The sequence below is a fragment of the Heloderma suspectum genome, chromosome 7, assembly GCF_057233095.1.
Source record: "Heloderma suspectum isolate Gila_16-S chromosome 7, 16-S_ref, whole genome shotgun sequence".
NCBI lineage: Eukaryota > Metazoa > Chordata > Lepidosauria > Squamata > Helodermatidae > Heloderma > Heloderma suspectum.
The window spans coordinates 101,143,544-101,167,026 of NC_139464.1; the positions used below are offsets into that span (position 1 = coordinate 101,143,544).

At 42.5% G+C, this 23,483-nt stretch overlaps 1 protein-coding gene across 1 annotated transcript in view; it reads right to left on the reverse strand.

Moving 5' to 3' along the window:
- Positions 1-22,327, reverse strand: part of TBC1D22A (TBC1 domain family member 22A) — a 194,608-nt gene extending 172,281 nt beyond the window's left edge. Inside the window, exons 1-4 of the mRNA XM_084810971.1 lie at positions 22,039-22,327; positions 15,730-15,786; positions 10,132-10,469; positions 8,133-8,312 (exon numbers count right to left, since the gene is read on the reverse strand). Of these exons, the coding sequence (XP_084667097.1) occupies positions 8,133-8,312; positions 10,132-10,469; positions 15,730-15,786; positions 22,039-22,100 (637 nt within the window). The 5' untranslated portion in view covers positions 22,101-22,327. The remainder of the gene's footprint in view (positions 1-8,132; positions 8,313-10,131; positions 10,470-15,729; positions 15,787-22,038) is intronic.
- Between the last annotated feature and the right edge of the window lie 1,156 nt (positions 22,328-23,483).

Here is a 23,483-nt window from a genome sequence, read left to right on the forward strand (position 1 = left end):
AACCAACCTTACTTTGTAGAAAGATCTACAGCTCCATTAAAGCACAAGTTGCTTAAGAATGGGCCTTACAGGAAATACAAGCTAACAAGCAGCTCAACAATGAGAAATTCTTGGCTGTAAGAGAATCAAAGAACCATGTCCTCACACATTCTCATATAATGATGAAGTGCAGCACAATGACAAGTGCAAAGCAGCTACTAACAGGATTGAAAATGTGAAATACACTACACCACTGAGGCTGCGGCTGAAATCAATTCTCAGGTATAGGGAATACAAGAAATAACCAGATATTTAATGCCATTAAGAGCCTGGTTACATGTTACAGCCTCTCACACACGAAGCAGCCAGCTCTGGCTGTTCAGAATATGATAGTCTCACTCCCACAACTAGCCCAACAGGAAGGAAAGACTGGGGATGGCTGAAAGAAAGATGAGAACTCACCTTTCTCTACTCCCCCAGAAAGGGGAAAAAAGAGTCCCAGAGAATCAATGGACAAAAGAACAGCTCCTTGCCTAAAGATGGAACCATAACACTTAGAGGGAGGAAGAACAGAGAACTCTCCAACCCAATAAGTACTGGAAGGATTTTTAGCCAGAGGCAAGGGGATGGCATGTTCCTTCCCTCCAGTAAGAAGCTATTCCTACTCCTCTGACTTAGGGCTCTCTGTTCTTCCTGGGAGGGCAAGGAAAAGTGACAAGTAAGGCAATAACTTGAGCCTTCCCAATCTTCCCTTCTTGTTGGGATACTTGTAGGCGACAGATCGCTGGGATTTTCAACAGTCAGAGCCAATTTTTTTCCACGTGAGCAGTTGAAACATGTACATGAACTCATTAGTGTTACCTCTAACTATACATGGATAGGATTTATCAAACCATAGGCCCAAAACATTTCATCCAGGTAGAACTAGGTACATCAATTATGTGTTGCTGCAACACAGTCTTCACTTATTTGTGGTATGTTTAAATTGAAACAAATATCATAATATTGTATAATAGCATACTGATTCACAAAACTATAATTTACCACATAGTTGCATGACAGAATGTCCACCTCAAACATTAGACTCTAAGGATGGTGTGGGCATTCGGGAAGGAGTTGGAGTCTGATGGACTGCCCCCCGCTCACCCCTCCAGACCCCACTCACTGAGCCGCCGCCCCTGCCTGCCCTTGCTCACTGGGCCATGCAAGCTGCTGGAGGGCTCGGTGAGTGGCCAATGAGCATTGAAGGGCCACCCGTCCCCATAGAGAGCCACGATGATGCACAAAATGGTGGCTGTTCCCTGTTCTGTATAAGACCTCTTGACTTCCCTGCTTATCTGATGCTGTAACTTTGCTGTATCGGGGCCACGCGATCAGGGAATCACGATCCTTTTCTGATACACGTGTTACTTTGGAGCTTCTGATGCTTGTGCTACTTTGCAGCTTGAAAAGGGGCTGGAAGCAATAACTCCCAAAGGAGCAGAAATCCTGTGTGCACAAAAAAGGAGGTGGTGGCTATAAAAGCTTGGAGGTTTGCAGGATTGGGATCAAGCTTCACACATAGCCTCTCCTAGTTGGGAGGCACTCAATCCATCATCAAAACCCTGCACACTTAACCCAGAGGAGAGAAAATCCCAGGTGCAGCAAAAAGGGAGTGATACAAATAAACCCTTGGAGTTTGCAGGATCAGGTCAAAACCCTCAATTGCTCATTTCACCACCATAGCCATTGCTGGCATAAAGCCTTTATTATCTCAAAACTGCTATAGTGCTTTAGCAATACAGCAAAGTTGCACATTCCACCTCTTCCCAGATAATACTGGAGACATTTCTATTTGCTATAGCACATTCACGCTATAGCAAATTTGCACAAAAGCAGAATTCTGCATCTGCCTGCCCCAGCCATTTTCTTTCTTCTTGGAAAAGTGACCAGAGAAGAAGAAGAGGGTGGGAGCTATAACTCCCTGACAGTTTGCTGGAGGGGAGGGAGGGCGACACTGCACAGGTGGAGTGCCCACATGAGGAGCCTTCAGATGCTGGAGTGGACAATTGCACGATTTTGCTTGTTCATGAAAAGTGCATAGGAAAGGAAAAAGAAGGTGGGAGCTATTAATCCCTGACTGTTTGCTGGACTGGGGCAAAACTGCATTGGTGGGATGCTCTCATAGGGAGCCTCCAAATGCTGTACTGGATAATTGTTGATTTTAGCTTCTTCATTCAAAAGCAAGCAACTCTTCTCCTATTCCCCCATTTTCCCCTATTCCCCACCATTTTGCACATAATTGCAACTCAGCTTGCTTTGGGGATAAATGTCCCTGCAGTGCTCCTTGGCTGCTTGCCGAGCCCTCCAGCAGCTTGCACAGCGCCACGAGCAGGGACAGGAAGCAGAGGCATCTTGGCAAATTAACAAGGAGCAAGGGCGGAGGTAGGCCTGTCCATCCCTACTATACCCAGCTTCAACCTAGAAGTCATTGTCAGCTTGAAGGCCTCCTTCAAACCATAAATAAATATTCAAGATATTTTGCTTGAAATAGAAGAATGTATTCCACTTCCCTTTAAACATAATATTTCTGGCACCATAATTTTAAGGAGACCCACAATTTCTGCACCTACATTATTCATCTTGTGACACAAAACAGTTATTTCACTGAGATGACTGTAAATCGCTACATGAAGTAACGACTTGCATGAACAATTAAATGATAGACATGATAAACTAGATTTATAAGCTTCACATTTTTATAAAAAAACTAGCATAATTTAACTATGAAGAGCTAGAATATTCTTCCAAGACAATACACATTCATGGAACTGCAGCTCCCCCAACAGCATCTGGGAAGTTAGACGGCATATTCAGGGAATGGCTTTAATAAAAGGCTTGATATCACTGTGGTAACCACAGCAACCAGTTTCCAAAATTGAATAATAGCTCTCTTAGGTACTTCATTTAAAAAAAATCCAACCAAATAGTGTCTTTAATCTTCTCAATGGAACAAAAGAATTATCTGAATGCATACAGAAACTGAAAATAAGCCCAATACAACAGTGTGCTGAATGAGTTAAACCCTTCAGAAACACATCTAGACACAAAAAAACAAGCTAGATTAGCCAAAAGTTGGAAAATGTAACACGAAAATAGATGACGTGGAGATGTGAAAGCAACAGAAAATAACTGCAAACCAGATTAAGAAATGAACAACAGCTCAGAATGTTTAGGAGATCATTAAGAGAGAATTTTAAGTATGAATGGTCATATAAGGGCAAATGGGAGCAACTGAAATAAATGAAAACTGTTGATCTGCAAAGCATTAGTACTTCACAGATCTTCTGTCCTAGTTGGGAGAGGGGGTTCTATAAACAAATATAACTCCTTTAGTAATGATTTGTATGGAACATTTCAAAAACTGCAACACTTTCACCAGTGTGAAAATAAGTTAACAAAGAAAATTGTCTAATGATACCCATTGCATTTTGGATCCCACCCACTGTTCCCTAAGAACCTAGCTACATGTTACACTCACCATCTTAGCACACACACTGTTGAAAACTTCTGAAAGCTCACCTACTAAGAGTCAGAGAAAAAAGCTAGGAGGAACAGAAATTACACACACACACAAATAAAGGAGGAGTCTGTCCTCCATTCACTCTTCACCTCTGCTTCTCTCTTACACTGGTGGCGGATTTTCCCTGCTGCTCCCAATTTCTATGGAAGACTAGCCATCAGGACAGCCTTCCATAACCAGGTGTCCTGCAGATGTGTTGGATGACAATTCCCATCAACCCCAGCCAGCATGGTGCCAGTTGTCAGGTATGATGGGAGTTCTATTACCCAAACAATGGACAGGGAAAGGCAATCAGCAGCTTCTCCTTCCATGTGTACATGTGATTTTGATCTATCAACTGATTATAACATACACAAGTAGCATGATGCAACTACAGCAGTTCTGAGGGAGTTTGGGAGTTGGGGCTTGTTTCCAGATGCAAGGATTTTTACCTTCAATAAAGATAGTGTCTGCCTGGCCAAAATCCCCCCTCCTTCAGAAGGCCAGGGCACAAAAATATCCATTTTTGTTTGGTATTTTAAAGACATCAGTAGCTTGATTCCTTAATTTTATGAAATAACATGAAATTTTATGAAATAAATATGGGTGACCAGCCAGATGGGCAACTAATAAATTTAATAAATAAAAAATAACATATCCTTCATTTTAGCACTGGTAACCAACAATTATGTGTCAAGAATAGCAAGGTAAGGGGAAACAGCATTGTGATGCTCTCACACACAGTTATGTCATGAGTCACCTGTAAGGCGCCACAACTTTTGTCCCTCCTTTCCACAAGCCAGAGAACTGAGGACAGGGTCTAGTCTTCTCCTAGAGACTCCAGAGAAAACAAGCAACATGAACTTCTTCTCCCTTTTGCCCTCCCCCCATCTCCATGCCTGTGGAGAAAGCAGGAGCTACAATTATCTCTTGTCTTCTTAGAAACCTTCAGGAAATGAAACAAGATGCTTACTCTGCATCAAGTCTCTGCATGTACAGGTATGCGAAGGAGGCATTTTGAGTTGGATTTCTGCAGAACGGATACCATTTATTCAAACCCATTCCACTCTGATTTCCTGCCTGGTTTTGAGATAGAAACAGCTTTGGTCATCCTGGGTGGAGGACTTATGCTGGGGAATGGATGGGGGTGGGCGAGAATGCAACCATATTTCTTTTCTTCTGACCTGTCTCTCTGGGCTGGGAAGCATGTTGTTACAGTGGCTATGGTCCTTCCTAGGGGGATCGATCCAGAAAGCAGTGCTGGAGGACATTTGTTCCACCTCATGACCAACAGGGTGCCTCAAGATTCCATCCTGTCCCCCATGCTTTTTAAAATCTACATGAAACTGCTGGACAAAGTCATCCAGAAGTTTAGGCAAAAGTGTCATTAATATGCAGATGACACACAGCTCTCCCTCTTTTTTCCATCTGCAAGTCCCAGGGAGGCTATGGAAACTGCAAACAGGGCTCTGGAGATGGTTTTGGTATGGATGAGGGCCAACAAATCAAGGTAAGACCTAAGTACTGTGGACTGGTAAAGCTGATCTGAACAGAGGTTTGCAACCAATTTAGGACGGGACTGCACTCCACCAAAAGACCAAGTTTGCAGTCTGAGGGTTCTCCTGGACTCAGCACTATCTGTGGAGGTGCTGATGGCATCAGCAGCTAGGAGTACCTTAAAACAGCTTAGGCTGTTTCATCAGCTACAGCCCTATCTAGAGAAAGCAGACTTTGCCTCAATTACATATGCCTTGGTTACATCTAGACTAGACTACTGTAGTGTAATCTAGACAGAACTGCCTTTAAAGATGATTTAGAAACTTCAACTGGTACAGCAGGAGTGGGCAACTCATAGCCTTCCAGATGTTTTGGCCTACAACTTACATCAGCCTTAGCCAGCATAGCCAATGGTGACATATAATGGGAGTTGTAGGCCAAAACATCTGGAGGGCCACAAGTTGCCCACCCCTGCTTGTGGGAGTCAGGCGTTCAGAGCATATAACACCAATACTGTATCAGCTGCACTGGCTGCCTATTTGTTTCTGGGCTCAATTTAAAATGCTGGTCTTGACCTTCAAAGCCCTAAAGGGTTTGGGACAAGGCTATATTAAGGATTGCCTGCACCCATGCAAGATTGCCCAGGCTTTAAGATTGGCCTCAGAGGCCCTGCTTGCAGGCCTGCCATCAAGATACATCAGACTATCAAGCACAGGAGACAGGGCTTTTCACTGATGGCCCCACATTATTGGAACTTCCTCCTGAAAGAGAGCTGGTTGGTAAGAGGACTTTAAGCTTGTTTGTTTCAATCCCTGTTCAATTAAAAGTGTGAATTGTGTTTTAATTTGCATCTGGTTTTACCTTTTGTAACTGAGTTGTTTGATTTGTTTTGTTTAATTACTTTATGGTCTTAATTCTCTTTTATAACTCACCTTGGGAGGTCTTTGGCCCTGAAAGGCAGCATAAGTTCATTTATATTTAATGAAATAGAGGCAAAGTAACACAAGTCTCTCATGCTGCTTCCACAAATGTAACACAAAGGAAGACACACACCCCGCCCTCATTCCGTACAGTTCACAGAGAATGTGTGGGAGGGTCACTTTCCACTGGCAACAAGAGTTACGGAGGCCTGAGGCTGGCAAGCTAGGGTTGGTGAGGCAATTAAGTATATAGAATCCTAACCTCCCATTCACAGACTTCTTGCATCTCAAATCAGTGAAAAGACTCATCTGGTCCTCATCGTTCACCTCATTCTAGCAAGTTTATTTCAGGTCTTCTTATATCTTCCCCCAAACCTTTGATAGCTGACTAAAGCAATTTCTGTTCCTAAGCTTAGCCAGTATTGCATATCCCAGTTCCTCCAAAGTCCTTGTGCTTTGCCATGTACTGCCCTAACCTTTCCCCAGCTCTGCATCTTCATTAATGTCCAGGTTTGGTAATTAGCTTCACAATTGTTCTAGAAAGAGCTGAAGAAAACAAGTCATGGAGGGAAGAGTAGCAAAAGGTATCACTCGGGGAAACTGGAGAGTGAATGCTATGGAATACAGGTAAGCAAATCAAGAGAACAGATGAAATTTTGATGTTATGGATTTAACTTGGTAGTAAAGTAAACTTCAATTTCAGATTGTTACTCAAAGACGAACTGCCTAGCTTGGAAAGGATCAGAGGTGACAGAGCAAAAGAACGTCTTTAAAAGAGAGAGAACTGAAATAGACAGATGGAACTCATAGGAACTGAACATAAATGAACCCGTTCTCACTGTTCAGAGTAAAGATAAAGCGACGAGTAAGAAATGACAAATATCATTTCAGCAGAGAGAACATATAACAGCCATTTTAAGAAGGAGAAAAAATATGTGAGACAAAAGAAAAACAAACAAACCCTTCATGTGTAGAATGGAAGACTTCACTCATTCGGACAGTTTCAAAAGGAAACGTTAGTCAGAATTGTATTGCAATACAAACAGCACAGAAAAGGAGGGAGGAACTGCTGTTAAAGATATCTCATGCTGGATCAAGCTCCACAAAACCAGAAAATTGAAAGCTAAGGCTAATGCCTTAGCAGATGTACCTCCTGATCATAATGATGTGGTGCAATGTCAAATTTTGCTTGCTTACAACATACCATCCATGCATCCACACTGTTCCTTGGTCTTTCAGGCCCAGATGGGGAGGATGGAGTGCCCAGCAAAGATGCCCCACATTGTCTTGGGCTTATATTGCCTTATGAAGCAACTGAGCCTTAATGCATTGCTAGAGCAATCATCTTGTAAGTCGACCCATGCCTGTTGGTTGCTTACATCAGTAGCTGGCAGTATGGGTTAAACAGTTGGAGATGGGAATCTATGATACAAGTAGGGGGGAGAGTAGTACTGCTGCTAATGACCTGAGGTATGGTGCTTGTAGCTGTGTTTCTTAAAACCACGGGATTGATGATGGTGCCACAATGAAAAATGTCAGAGAAAGTTCTGAAAATAATCTACCCATTTCATAGATTCTTAAGAGGCACTAAGAAATGCTGCATCTTGGCAGTGTGGGATGTACTGATTTTGGGAAGGAATGGATTGCTTAATTATTTGTATTTCAGTTCATTTGTAGGTCAGTGGCTTTTCTCCTTGAAAAGGTGCTCACAGGAACTTACAAAGAATATCAAAGCAGACAATTGAGCTCATGAACCTTAGCCCACACATCTTTGCAAATTGGGAGGAAAGAAGTGGTGGACTAGAAGCAGTGTCAGCTCCAAGTTTTTGAGAGTTCTTGGGCAAAACACCTTCAACAGGCCCCCTCCCTCAGTGAGTCTACCTTCTCACTGCCATTACCATCAGCTGCTATTGCTCCCCATCATTGCTACCACTTGCTTGCTTATCAGAGCCAATGAGTGTGCAGGCAGTGGCCCATCTACTGCTCCTGCTCCTCACCACCACCATCACCACCTCTGTCTGGGCCAGAGCAAGAGGCACTTTTCCCTTTAACACACACACAGAACCAAGCCACTAGAAATGTGCATATTCATACTTCACCAAGGAGCAGATTCCATAGTTTTGGAGTCACCAGAGAGAAGCCCCTGTCCTGGTAACAGACACCAAGTTGGTGCTTTGTTGTTTCGAAGTACTTACCGAGGTTTGTGTTTGGGCCAGTAAGAAGCTGCTTGAATTTATCTAATCGTGATGCTTCTCTTTCAGATAGTACAGGAACACCTGAGGTATTGTAGTCTGCCACTCCACCCACCAGAGCAACTGCTGAGGCTTGCGGAAGGGACTGAGATCTTGGCACAGAAGCACTTTCATTAGCATTATCTAAAAGACACAAATTAAAAACAAACAGTCATGGAGTTGTCCAAATTTATTTTAAACACACAGAAAGAATTAGCATTTGGGCTCTTCAAACAGAAAAATATTGGAAAATAAGTATTTGTAGTAGTCATTTGACGATCGATAATGAGCGTCAGTATATATATCCTGTCTCCAAAAGGGATATAAAAAAATAGACTTGACCTGCCATCACGCTGATAGAAAAACCCCTCATGTTTGTCAAGAAGCAGATGTAAAAAAAACTGATATTCATCTAATTTCTTTGCCCAGGATACAAGTAGCAACATTTTAAATTGTTCTTAGAATATGTTCTTCTTCGTTGTGAAAATATTTAATAGAAGAGGGTTTTCTTGTTTTTCCTCTCAAGACCATGAGGTACAGAGAAACACATCTCAGGAAGACTTTTCCTAGGCCTTGCCAGTTTTAAAAACAGCTCTGGACTAATTTCTTTTATATTACTCTGAAGTCTGAAAAAGACAGTGGGTTGTATACAGTGGCATAATTCCATTTGTGCAAAGCTTCTACCACTTGCAGAATACCTATTTTCATCTTCATCAAGTCGCAAATCCAATACTTTGAATCTGCTTACGTGATTTCACATCTCATTATGACCTCATTACACTAGATGTTGCTTGCCCTAGTTGTGTTAGTTGCTCTGCTAGCAGAATACCGCCTCTTGTACTTTTCCCACTAGTGTTATATTGGGTTCAGTCCTAAGCATTTATACATGACTACACAGATAGAGGTTCTGTATGACATGCAGACTGAATCTAAGTACGTTTAATTTTAATGAAGTGTTAAATGGTGCTTACTGCTAGCTAAGCCTGCAGCTAAGCTAAGCATTGCCACTCTTATCCATGCTCTGGTAACCTCCAGACTAGGAATACCACACTGCATTGTACATAGGGCTGTCTTTGAACATGGCCTGGAAACATAAGTTGGTCCAGAGGTAGTAACTGTGAAGTTACTAAAAGGAAAGGGAGTTGGGAACATATCTCATCAGTGCTTACATGCTCATGGTTCCTTTTCCGAATCGAACTCAAAGTGCTGATGCTCTACACAACTTCCAGCTGGGTTCCTGAAGAAATGCTTTCTCCCGCATCAATTTGCCCAACATTTAGGTCACCTACAGAAACCCTCCTCCAGATGCCATGTCATCCAAAGTGAAGCAGGTGGCAACCGGAAAGAGGGCCTTCTTGGTTATGGCACCCCTTCTTTGGAGTGATTACCTGATACATACACTGATAAAAAGATTTGGCTGGTGCCAAAAGAACAATGTCACCAAGATTTTTAATTCTTTTTGTTTTATGCTGATGAGTTTGAGATGTTGATGTTTTACTTAGTTCGTTTTTTTCTTTACTGAAATTATGCAAGACACCCTGGAAATACAATGCATTAAATAAATAAAATAAATGAACCTGGATCTATCTCCTATCTGGAATATGGCACATCTAGGTTTTTTATGTTAAGTAACCTATTATCAATTGCTCTTTGCCAACTGTTTTTGATTTGAAGCCTAGATGGTTATTGATCACCATATATGACAAGTAGTTAAATACCACTATTTGGATTAGTCCCACAGAAGTCAATGGGATAAATTCAGAGTACACAGTCTGAGAAGTGTTAGCCTACTTTCCAACATTTTAATATTTGTTTTGAATGTACTATCTAATCCTTTCAATTAGTGCTTGGTTTAGAAAAAAAACTGAAGGCATTCAAACAATCTGAAGCAACCTATGCACCACAGCATTCAAAGAAATAAGGTAATTTTGGGTGGCAATGGAGTTTCTGAAGTTTTATATACCTGCGGAACTTGATGCGTTGCTTTCACTGACAGATTTAACCAGCCTGTTGTCACCACATGCAGCTGAGGGCAGGTCTGAAAGCTGCTGTGGTTGTTCTCTTTCCACCTGTTCCTCCTGCAATTTGTGCTGTTCTTGTAATTTACTGTGATTCTGAATTACTCTGTTGGCCGTTTCCATGACTACATCAGAGTTAAGGCTTTCCGCAGCCATTGCTAAGAGTTCATCATCATCATCCCCAACATCCCAGGCATCGCTTGTGTTGCTTTCAAATTCTTGAAACGTGCTGACTTTCTTCAGTTTCACTGGGGTTGTTGGTGGCTTGGCTCCTGGTTTTAAGCTGTTTACAGAAAAAACATGCACAGCATTTTATATCGATAGCTGTGTTTATTATACCATTTAACTAAAGAACTAGTTAATCCTAGCTAAAGCAAAAAGGTACTTTTTTATTATTATTATTATTATTAAATTTATTAATCCCCCATCTGGCTGGTCACCCAGCCAGCCATAACTCATTCTTGATCAAAGAATGCTGATATTTCCTTGGCTTACCTAACTTCTATGTTTGATCTGACAGTAGTAAATTTCTGTTTTAAAAAGTGAGAAAAGAGAAGGAAGAAATAGGTCTCAAGCTGGTGCAGAAAAATACCAGTATCGTGAAGGACGCCCAACATTTTTTGGCCAAAGGTGAAAAGTACAAAGGGTCTTTGTACCTAAAGTACAAAGAGTCTTCATATGACTCGTTCTGGTCCACCATAATGCTATCCTTCACTTCCAGCATCAGTTAATTAGCCTTCAATTTGGAACAGTACATTATTTTTATGAGAAAGTGATTTTTCAAAGAATTCTAAAACTAGGTGACTGAAACATGAGTTCCTGAACAAATTGCACATGGTGAACATTTTGTAAAATTCTTTCCTACTAAGATTCTCTAGTGTGCTAATTAAACATTAAACATCAGCAGAATAGACTTTAGCCTGTCACCGTGTCTCGGCAGGTAGACAGCTGGACTTCAGATCCAACAGGCGTGTAGGTCAGAATACTTGCTCAATGCACACACTAAAGTGAAAGCAGTTCAATGAGAAGGTTCAGTCTGTTTCCCATAAACATTTTACAGACAATAGATCATTCCAGTTTCTATCATCGGGCTCCACATATAAAACTCTGTATATAGATAAACTCAGATGTTCCAGTCAAAACTCTTCTCCAGCTAATGCTCCTCCCTTCCCCCATAACACTACTTCCTACTTGTTCTGAGCACAATCCTCTGGTAAATTATGTGGAAGCCTCAGTAAAATTAATTGAGCTTAGCATGTTTCAGTGGGGCTTGCATAGGAGAACTTCCCAGGGTATTTGTCCTTTTTATGTTGAAAGGCTTATAAAAGGGAAAATTTTGCTAGTGGAATAAAAAAACCCCACACAGAAATAGGACAGGTTTTATGAGGTAAGCCAAGAAGGGAGAAGAAAGGTAGGTAGATCAAATGGTGTTTGTTATTACTTTACTTCTTTCTCCTGCATTCCCAGACCTATTGTTTCATACAGTCTGTCAAATACAGAGTTTCTTCACTTTACACATAAGTAATCCCCATATTTGTGTGTATGCTTTAAAGGTTAAGGAAGTTACGAGCTATTCCCTTTTAAGGAGCATATAAATGGATTTTTATGCTAAGAAAAACGACAAGATAGAAGAAGTTGTGGGGAACACAGGAGAATAACAGATAGAAGACAGTGACATCCAGATCCCACCCACCCGTAAAATTTGGTGAATGAGGTAGGGTGATTGCTGGATAGAAGGCTCATCTGGGAAACACCACTATCGTTTCATACAGTCTGTCAAGTACAAATACAAATTGTTTCTCCACCTTACATATTAAAAGAGATATTTCCATTGTGTGCATTTGCTTTAATGGGTAAAGGAAATCATGAGCTATTCCCTTTTAAACAGCATATGAACAGTTTGAATTGCGGAGACTGCAGGTCTGAAGGAGCTTCCTTATCTCAAAACACATTGAGCTAACATCCAGAGAAGCAAGTGTTCTGTTAAAATTCAGTCAATAGCTAAATGTTTTCAAACTACTTAACCACCCAGTACTATAAATACTTACTCCAAAGTTAGCCCCACTGTGTTCCACCTAAGTGTGCACAGGATTGCTGCCTAAGGCTCAAAAAATGACTTATTACATATAGCCAAATTTTCTTGCTCTAGACATGTTAATAACATAACCCTCCTACCCATTCTGAAGATACTAATATTTGAATCGAAGCGCATTTGACTGTGTTGTGTACTATATAGAAGAAAGATGTTTATATTTTAAAGAACACCCTTTCAGATTAAAGTTTGCATCTCATAGGAATTACTGGAGGTAGGGGATGCTCTGTTTTACACAAGAAGAAGAGACATAAGCAAGGGTCACTTCAGTATTTTGTGTGTCCACTGAAAATGTTATGAAGGTGTAAAGTTTTCACTCCTTTAAATGACAAAAGCTCAAGCAGCTTTGAGCATGTGGGTTCACAGGACCACTTTTCTCCCTACATTCTATTGCCGTAGTTTTGATAAGCATAAAGCAGGTTTTTAAAAAACAGCTTGCAAGAAAGCATTTCCTTCTACAGGTACTAGCAGATTATCCCATTTGAGAATAGGAAAGCAAAAGCTAGACATGTTATTCTTTTAAAGATAACTGCACCATATCTGTTTAAGCCTTACTTAAACTTTAAATAAGGATCCCAGCAACAGAAAGGCTATAATACGAGGTGATGCACAGAAAATTAACGTGCAACTTGCATAGCCCTGTATTATAACCATGAAATAACCGAGACTTCCCCAAATAGTGTTATGCCAGAAAAGAAGGAATGGGAAGGAAGAACATACATCACTACCAGTTACAGTTCCTAGTCTTGGGCTTGTCATTGCCCTTTGAGACAACTTATTAGCTACAGAATATAAAACCCAGTTAGAAACTACTAACTGGCTCTTTAATCTGCCACTTCAAAAGAAAGAAAACTAACTTTCATACAGCTTGTCTGGCTCATCATCAGGATCACATTCTAACAGGTGAACAGGCAAGCAGCCCTTTAAAAGCCTGATGTAATGCTTACACTCTAATTGTTCCTAATACAGAAATCCTAGAAGTACTTACCAACAGCCAGAATGACCCTCTCTTCCCTTCCAAAGTCAGATTTAAAGCCACCACTAGTACTGCCTCCATACTGTCTCCCCTACAATCCATCACTTCAAGCACCTTGCAACTGCACACCAGTCTTACAGAAAATACCTTTGTATAAGCACAACTTTAAAAAAATAGCAGACCACATGTTGAAAATTTTCTGCTAGTCACTCTCAACCCTATTATAACATATAAAACCCAAATATCAGCCAGCAACATCAGTTTCCCAGAACTGAATACCCAAACCCATAAAGGTACTATACAGAGGAGATGACAAATACAACACTGCTAAGGCTACACAATTATGGAACACACTGCTTCAGAACAAAAAAGAGGTACTTCCACATTAAATATCCATCAGCATATGAAATATTCAATCTATATAAGACAGACAACATACCTACCATACATCTCTTACTATAATATTAATAAGTTGCTGCAGATGGAATTAAGAACTATGCCAATGCTAGAATGCAAAAAAAGAAAGGAAAAGGTGTTCACCTATGGGCATCCAAATTGCAAATGCAGTTCAATGTAAGCAAGTGTAAGCTGATGCACTTTGGGGCAAAAAACCCCAACTTCAAGTATAACCTGATGAGATCTGAGCTACCTACCAGTGACCAACCAAGAAAGAGAACTTGGGGTTGTGGTGGACAGTTGATGAACATGACAACCCAGTGTGAGGCCACTGTAAAAAAGGCCAACTCCATGTTAGCCATAATTAGAAAAGGAATTGAGAATACTGCCAATATCATACTGCCTTTATACAAAACTACAGTGCAACTACACTTAAAATACTGTGTACAGTTCTGGTCATCACACCTAAGAAAAGGATATTGTAGAGCCGGAAAAAGTACAGAAAAAGGCAACTAAAATGATCAAGGGGCTGGCGGATCTCCCCTATGAGGGAAGGTTACACCAGCTGTCATCTAGTCATTTGCTACATGAGATTCCCATCTTACTTTCCTTCTAATTTCCTTCATATCCACCAGGCTCTTTCGAAACTAACACTCCTCTATACCTAAGAAATTAACTGTTCATGATTAATCACGGTTACCTCTAACCACCTTTCTTCTTAATCAGGGTTTTCAAACTGGTTTCACGCTGGTTAGCATTAACCATAGTTAGCATAGTTTCAAATGGTGGTAAATAACTATACAAATGGGAAGGAAGGAGAATTCATGCCAAAGAAGGAAATGGAACAGTTAACAATTAAGAGATTAACATTACATCTGCACAGAAGTACTCCAATTCCAGACACAATTATTAAGTCAGAGCTAGCATGAACAGGAAGTGCTTAAATCCACACAGTAGTACAGTTCCCCAAAACTTTACAGTTAACTATGGCAAAAAGATGCATTCTCAGAAACTGGTTCTCTCCTCCAGCTGACCAAAAGCAAGTATCTCAAATAATTCACTTCCTGCTATTTCTCAGTTTACATCTTGCCCAAACCAGTTCTCATGTGTGAGAAGAAAGCTGGAGTGATACTGGGTATCACTAGTGAAATCAGAAGAACAAGGAGGACTCATTTAAAACTGGTAAGCAATTCAAGGCAAGTAATATTATAACTGAAAACGTACCTATTTTGTTCTATAAGCCCTTAGCATTGCTACAGAGAAAGAGCTGCAAACTGTCACTTGCCACTACAGAGACCATACATAAAACTTCTTTTTTTGCACACAGGTCTAAAAAAAGCTATTTGAATAAAGATGTCTGGAATGGATAATAAGGTGCCTAGGTTTTTTCCAGCCCCATAGGAAGCACATTTTCCTTTATAAAAACAAACAGTAGTTTTATGAACTAGACTGCCTATCTCCCAGTTCTCTTATTATGGATGAATCCAGCCATAGTAATAGCCACTCCCAAATATAACCTGGCATCAGCACATGAAGTGTTAGTATATTGTCATTATATTTTTAATCATCTATATCAAGGGTGGGCAATGTGTGCCTCTCCAGCTATTTGGACTACAACTCCCATCATCCCTCACCATTGGCTATGCTGGCTAGTGCTGATGGGAGTTGTAGCCCTCCAGATGTTTTGGCCTACAAGTTGCTAACTCCTGATCTATACAATATTAAGAGAAATCATAAATATAGAGCTCTTGAACTAAGTCAAAAGGACAGGCAAGATGTGACCCTAACTTTTTGACTAATGTTTTTTACATTAAAATATTTTAATATTTAATAGCACTACAAACCAATAAGCTTATTCCGTACAATAAAAGGATTTTAACCCCAGCCAAAATAGTGTTCTCCTTTTTTTGCCATAAACTTTAGGAAGCCAGTGGGGGGAGGGGGCAGGAAGGAACAGAGCAATGTGGCCAGAAGCAGAAAGAGAAGAGAACTAAAGCAATATTTCAACAAAAGATCAGACAGTGAGGAGATTTTAGATGAGAATTTAACTCCCTGGTCCATTTTTTTTTTTAAACTTACGTTCCATGCAACAGTGGATCAAAAGGAGGATGCTGAGCTCCATACACATGTTGAATACTAAAAAAGAGAAACAAAGAATGTTTAGTACAATTATAGCCAATCCTATGCATGTATACTTGGAATTAAGTCAGTGATCTGAATGGGGCTTACTCTGTAATAACTGAGTTTAGCAAGCTTCAACTATTACATGGCAAGCATGGTGAGAAAAAAAGCCTTTTCCCAAATTTCAAGTTGCAAGGATAGTCAGGAGGAATCATCTTAGCAACTTCACAGTGATCCCCACTTCTTCCCAAGCTCCAAGGTTGGGAAGAAAGCTAGGAGGATTGGAAACATGCTCCCCACATCTCTTTCCTGCAGGATCAAGAGTTGTGCAACGGAAGGCTCCTGAAGCTGAGGTTTGGCAGAGGAGTTCTGAGCTCCACTGCTGAATGTCAATGGAAGAAAAAAAAGACCTCTCCCTGTCCCTCTATCCCAAAGAAGAGAAGTGGACAGGGGGATGCTGGGGCAGTCACTGTTCAGCAGAAGAGCCAGAGCCCCACTTCTGAGCATCAGCTGAAGCCCACACTCCCCATAGAAAAAGGAGCAGAGGGGGGGAGTGTCCTGCAACTGCTTCAAACTCCTTTGCCAAGCATTGTCTGAAGCCAGAATAATCCCCTCCTGCTTTTCCCACATGAAAAATGGGGTGGGGCTTATTGTTGGGTAGAGGCATTTACCTCCATCAAGTGGGAGTGAAAACCTGGTGACCACAAGTTTTGACTGGGATAGCCAAGAGAGGTAGACCCCTAGTGTTTAGAACTACAGCTTTAGACGTTGGCTTAGATCCTAACTTTCCTTTGATAAACAGAACATATTTCATGGAAACAGGCTTTCCTGACTCTCCCTTCCTTCTGCAGCATTTTGAAAACCCTCATTCCTGAGAGTTCCTTGCAGGAACCCTCAGGAATGAAGTGAGAAGCTGCAGATGGGAGGGGGGAGCTGGTGGAAATCACCTCCACCCTTACATGAACAGAGGAACTACTTAGGATCCAAGCCCTTCACTTTACAGAGGCCAAAAACAACAACACACTTGTGTAACCCAAAATGGACTTTCCTGCTTAACTGATCACAAAGCATTTCTTTCAAAGTTCCACCATTTGTTTTAGAGAATAGTATAGAAAAGTGCTTGAAGGTCTAGTTTACCCTTCAAGAATGTCAGGGAGTTAATAGTGCTTAGTTTGTTAAAGTGTTCAAAGTGCTTTACATTCGTTGCTTCAGTCAGTAATCCTTCCAACAGTCCTTCAAAGTAGGCCAGCATTATTCCTATCCATAATAAAGTGCTTTCAGACACTACATGCTTGTCAGAGGATAGACCTTTGGAGGTTATTATCAAATGATAGGAAGAGACTCACCCATTCCCATTAGAAAAGACAGCTTCTAGAATACAGCATACATCTTAAGGAACAAGGCTGATGACCGACCTGAAATTCCCTGTCACCAAATTCATACTCCAGCTCAAATTATCATCTCAATTTGATATAATTCTAGTGTAGCCTTCCCAATCTGGTGTCCTCCAGATGTTTTGGACTACAACTTTATATTATATTATTATTATTATTAATAACAACAACAACAACAACAACAACATTTCTATACCACCCCATAGCCACAACAACAACAACAACATTTCTATACCACCCCATAGCCAAAGCTCTCTCGGTGTTTTACAGAAGTTAAAACATTAAAAACCATATAAAAAGTTTAAAGGCCATTTACATAAAAGCACACAGACAATGTACACAAACAACATACAGTCAGGGCCAGAAATATTGGAACAAGGATAACTGTTTTGGCAGTTGGCCTCTGTACACCACCACATTGAAGTTGAAAGGAAACACACCCAGATGGGAGCGAAGTCAGGACTTTCAGCTGTAATTCAAGGGGTTTGACAAAAGTGGGGCACTAACCGTTCAGGAAGGACAGCCAGTGGCATATACACACACACCCATCATTGGTAGCTCATAAGTAATGGAACAAACCAACCTCATTTCAAACTTAAGGATCGCCTTTAATACCTGGATGAAAATCCTTTGCAGTCAATGACTGCCTGAAGTCTGGAACCCATGGACATGACCAAATGCTGAGTGTCCTCCCTTGAGATGCTTTGCCAGGACTTTACTGCAGCTGCCTTCAGCTGCTGCTTGTTTGTGGGTCTTTCTGCCTTCAGTCTTGTCTTCAGTAAGTCAAAAGCATGCTCTAATGGGTTGAGATCAGGTGACTGACTTGGCCATTGAAGAACATCCCACTTCTTTGCCTTCAGAAACTCTGGGGTAGCTTTTGCTGTATGTTTTGGGTCATTATCCATCTGCAATATGAAGCGGCATCCTATCAGTTTGGCAGCATTCAGCTGAATCTGAGCAGAAAGTATAGCCCTATACACTTCAGAATTCATCCTGCTGCTTTTATCAGCAGTCAGGTCATCAATAAACACCAGTGACCCGGTTCCATTGGCGGCCATACACGCCCATGCCATAACACTGCCTCCACCATGTTTGACAGATGGTGTGATATGCTTTGGATCATAAGCTGTTCCTTTCCTTCTCCATACTTTTCTCTTCCCATCATTCTGGTACAAGTTAATCTTGGCTTCATCAGTCCAAAGACTCTTATTCCAGAACTGGGCAGGCTTTTTTAGGTGTTTGCTGGCAAAGGCTAATCTGGCCTTTCGGTTGTTGAGCGTTACCAGTGGATTGCACCTTGTTGTGAAGCCTCTGTATTTACATTCATAAAGCCGTCTCTTGACTGTAGATGTTGACAATGACATGCCTACCTCCTCAAGAGCATTCTTGACCTGGCTAGATGTTGTGAAAGGGTTCCTCTTCGCCATGAGCAGAATTTTGCGGTCATCCACTTTAGTGGTCTTCCATGGTCTTCCAGGCCTTTTGCTGTTGCTGAGCTTGCTAGTTAATTCCTTCTTTTTCAGGATGTTCCAAACTGTTGTATTGGCCACTCCCACTGTTTTTGCTATCTCTCTGATGGGTTTATTTTGTTTCCTCAGCCTAATGATGGCCTCCTTCACTTGCATGGACACCTCTCTGGACCTCATGATGGGAGTTCCAGTGAACAGCTACCAAATGTAAATGGAACACTCAGAACCACCTCCAGGCCTTTTATCTGCTGGATTGGTCATGGGGTACCCAGAAAACAGGCCACACCTGGCCATGCAGCTGCTTGTCAGCCATTCATTCCATTACTTATGAGCCACCAACGATGGGTGTGTGTGTGTGTGTGCGCGCGCGCGCACCACTGGCTGTACTTCCTGAATGGGTAGTGCCCCACTTTTGTCAAACCCCTTGAATTACAGCTGAAAGTCCTGACTTCGCTCCCATCTGGGTGTGTTTCCTTTCAACTTCAATGTGGCAGTTGGCCTCTGTACACCACCAAAACAGTTATCCTTGTTCCAATATTTCTGGCGCTGACTGTATAACATGAACTGTCAGTCACAACTAAAGTCACATCCAGGACCGATTAAAACTCGCCATATGCTGCCAAATGCCTGAGGAAAGAGATAGGTCTTAACCTGGTACTGAAAAGTTTTTATTATATTTAAGGTAAAGGTGTCCCCAACCAGTCGTGTCCGACTCTAGGGTGCGGTGCTCATCCCCGTTTCTAAGCCAAAGAGCCAGCGCTGTCCGAAGACGCTTCCGTGGTCATGTGGCCGGCATGACTGAACACCGAGGTGCACGGAACACTGTTACCTTTCCCGCCGGGGCGGTACCTATTTATCTACTTGCAATTTCTTGCTTTCGAACTGCTAGGTTGGCTGGAAATAACACAAATGTATAAATAAGACTCCCATAAACTCCAGCTAAGACAGCCAATGATCAGTAATGCTGTGAGTTGAAGTCCAAAACATCTGGAAGTCACTTGGTTGGGGAACGCTGTTCTAGGAACTAAAGGGTATATTCCACTCTGTACCTCACTCACTCTACTTCCAAAATCCAGTGTCTAAGATTCTCTTTAATAGCTAGGTGGATTAAGGCCAAGTGAAGCAAACCAACTAGACTTATAGAGTCAAATGACCTGTTTGGTCACTGTACCTTTTGCATATTTGTGATGCTTCCAAATGAACTAACGCCTCCCCCAAAAATGCAAACAAGCCATTATGAAAACCACAACTCTGCTTCCAGATGTTATAGTATCACCTTCGTGGTTGAAGGTGTGTCTTACTTAAAGTAGAACTAAATAGAAAATATCCGACCCAAAACAATGAAGTACAGTTTACTAATGCTGACTAGAACACTTTGAAGACTTACTCATTCTGACTTATTCTGAAGCAGATGATAAAGCAATCCATCTGGAAGCACCTTGAAAACAATGCCATGATTACTCGAAGCCAACATGGATTTGTCAAAAACAAGTCCTGCCAGACGAATCTGATCTCATTTTTTGATCAAGTCACCTCCCTTGTGGACTGTGGGAATGCTGTAGACATCATATACCTCGACTTCAGCAAAGCTTTCGACAAAGTGCCCCATGATATCCTGATGAGCAAACTAGCTCAAAGTGGGCAAGATGAAACAACAATCCGGTGGATCCACAGTTGGCTACAGAATCAGACTCAAAGAGTGCTTATCAATGGGACCTTCTCAAACTGGGGAGAGGTAACGAGTGGGGTACCGCAGGGCTCAGTCCTGGGCCCAGTGCTCTTCCACATTTGTATTAATGACTTGGAGGAGGAGGTGCAGGGAATGCTGATCAAATTTGCAGATGACACCAAATTGGGCGGGATAGCTCATACTTTGGAAGACAGAAACAAAATTCAAAGTGATCTAGATAGACTGGAGCGCTGGGCAGAAAACAACAGAATGACATTTAATAGGGATAAATGCCAAGTTCTGCACCTAGGAAAAAGAAACCAAATGCACAGTTACAAGATGGGGGATACGTGGCTCAACAACACTACAAGCAAGAAGGATCTTGCAATTGTTGTTGATCACAAGCTGAATATGAGCCAACAATGTGATGTGGCTGCAAAATAGGCAACTGCTCTTTTGGGCTGCATTCATGGAAGCATAGCTTCCAAATCCTGGGAAGTGCTAGTTCCCCTCTACTCAGCACTCGTTAGGCCTCAGCTGGAGTACTGTGTCCAGTTCTGGGGACCACACTTTAAGAAGGATCCAGACAAACTGGAGAGGGTTCAGAGGAGGGCAACAAAGATGATCAGAGGACTGGAAACAAAGCTCTATGAAGAGAGACTGAAAGAACTGGGTATGTTCAGCCTTGAGAAGAGAAGACTGAGGGGAGATATGATAGCACTCTTCAAGTACTTGAAAGGTTGTCACAGAGAAGAAGGCGAGGATCCCTTCTTGATCATCCCAGAGTGCAGGACACGGAATCATGGGCTCAAGTTACAGGAAGCCAGATTCCAGCTGAACATCAGGAAAAACTTCCTGACTGTTAGAGCAATACGACAATGGAACCAATGACCTAGGGAGGTGGTGGGCTCTCCCACACTGGAGGCATTCAAGGCGAGGCTGGACAGCCATCTGTCAGGGATGCTCTGACTTGGATTCCTGCATTGAGCAGGGGGTTGGACTCGATGGCCTTGTAGGCCCCTTCCAACCCTACTATTCTATCTATGACTCTACTCAAGTCATGTCATTTCCCACTGAAGATCTAATCATCACTTAGTTGATGATGGGCAAAAGGTATGATCTCCAGATATTTTGAAGTTCAACTCCCAGAAGCTCCTGCCAGCATGGCCAATAGTCAGGAATGCTGGCACTTGACATCCAAAACACCTGGAGATCTACTTTCTGCCCACCCCTAACTGAGTTGATATACTACCATGATCTAAAAGTTCATATTCAGACTAGGAAAACTGGTCAAGTCTCACCTCTACCCTGAACTCACTATATAACCTTAGCCAAGCCATTGCTGGAGCAACCCTGTGTCCCCTGCAATTTAGGGATAATACTGACCTACTTTTTAGTGTTGTTATAAAGATTACAAGATAACTCGCGTACAAAGTGTTTGGAACTTACTAAAACACTACAGAAGTGCTAGGCATTACTACTAACAACAGCCACCACCCTCGATAGACCTCTCCTCTATGACTTGGTCCAATCCGTTTTAAAAGCCGTCACTACATCCTGCGGCAATGGACTCCACAAATATACGTGTTGACTCCGAAGTTAGTCCCCAGTTCTATGGGGCTCCGCCCAAAATAAGCGTGTATAGGGCTTCAGCCTTAATAGAAGCCAGTGTGACCCATCCTTCCAATACGCCCCCCCGCCTTAGGACCCCCTCGCAAAACCTCCGGTCACTTACCTGCCCGGCACCCGGGAGACGTTCCGCTTCCAAAACTGCTTCCTACCCCCGTCGCTCGCCATCTTCCCATCACCTCATAGCCCTTCTCTTTCCCAACGCGGGAGCCACAGCAACCTGAAGCACGAGAGCGCACAGGACCAGGCCGACGCCCCGACGGACGCTGCCCCCACTCTTCCTCCTCCAAGGCCGACTTCTTCGGGACTTACTCCGTCCCTACCCGTTTTCTTCCTGTCAGAGAGCAGCGCGCTGCCATCTTGACACCTCGTAGCAAACCCTCTCCCCATTGGCTACCGGAGATCAGCTGTCGCCTACGCCCAATCACAAGTGAGCGTCCTGCCGGGTGCCTTCAAAATCACCCAATCCGCATCAGCTAATCCTGTTTGAGGGTAGCTGGAATTTCAGCCAATATCAGCCCCAACCGGCGACTTTGCTGAGAGAGCTCCGCCCCCGGTCGGGCGGAGGGTAGTTTCCTGGCCGCCCGTTGGCTCCCGCTGGACGCCCCGGCGGCGCTTGACCCCGGCTGGGGTGGAGTGAAGTCGCCCTTAGTGACGCTTCTGATGCTGGCAGCCGCTACGCGACAGAGTGCTAGTTATGGGCCGCCCCTGGAAACCTACCGCCGGCTTCACAACATCGCTATAAGAAGCGTTTCTGGTCTGTTCTGGATTCATGTTTTGAGTCTGTTCTTGAAAACAAGCTACTTAACCAAATGTCCTTAAAATCATCTCCTCCTGAAGCGCTTGATGTCTGATATGACAAGTGACGAAAGACTTGCCAAGACAGAGCAGTAACTTAACATCACTTGCTGTCTGGCCTGGTTACGAGGCTTTCTAAAGTGCAGATGAATTTGGCCTCCAGCTCTGAATTGATTACTGGGCTCTAGGCACTTACGTTGTTTAATGGCCCAATCCTATGCGTGTGTAGGCAGAAAGAAATCCTACGACACCCAGCATGCCCTGTTGAGTCATGCTGGCTGGGGAATGCTGGGGGTTGTGGGACTTTTTTCTGTCTAAACATGCATAGGATTGTGCCCTAAGTGTCTGTTTGCACAAGAGGGCATCATAGTTTTGACGTTATTTCTTAGCGAGGTGGCTGTTCTTAGTGTCAGCGTACTCATTCTTAGCCACCCTGAGTTATTTGTGAGGAAGGGTGGGGATAAAAATAAAAATGAACGCAGTGGTCTTGAATTTATTTGAATTTGTTAATTCATATTATTTAAAGTATCTGTATTCTGTTCCTCAGCCAAAAAGGCTCTTAGAGCAGCTTACATATAATCAGTAATACAAGAGAGTCCCTGCCCACAGGCTTGGGGCACAGTCCTATGGCGATGCCTGTAAGCCTCCGAACTTGGAGGCCTCTGGGCATCTTATGCAGAGTGGGAGGAGCAGGAGGGAAGGAGGCTGGGAGGCCTTGGGATACATCATATCCCGGCTTCCCCAGTTCCCTTC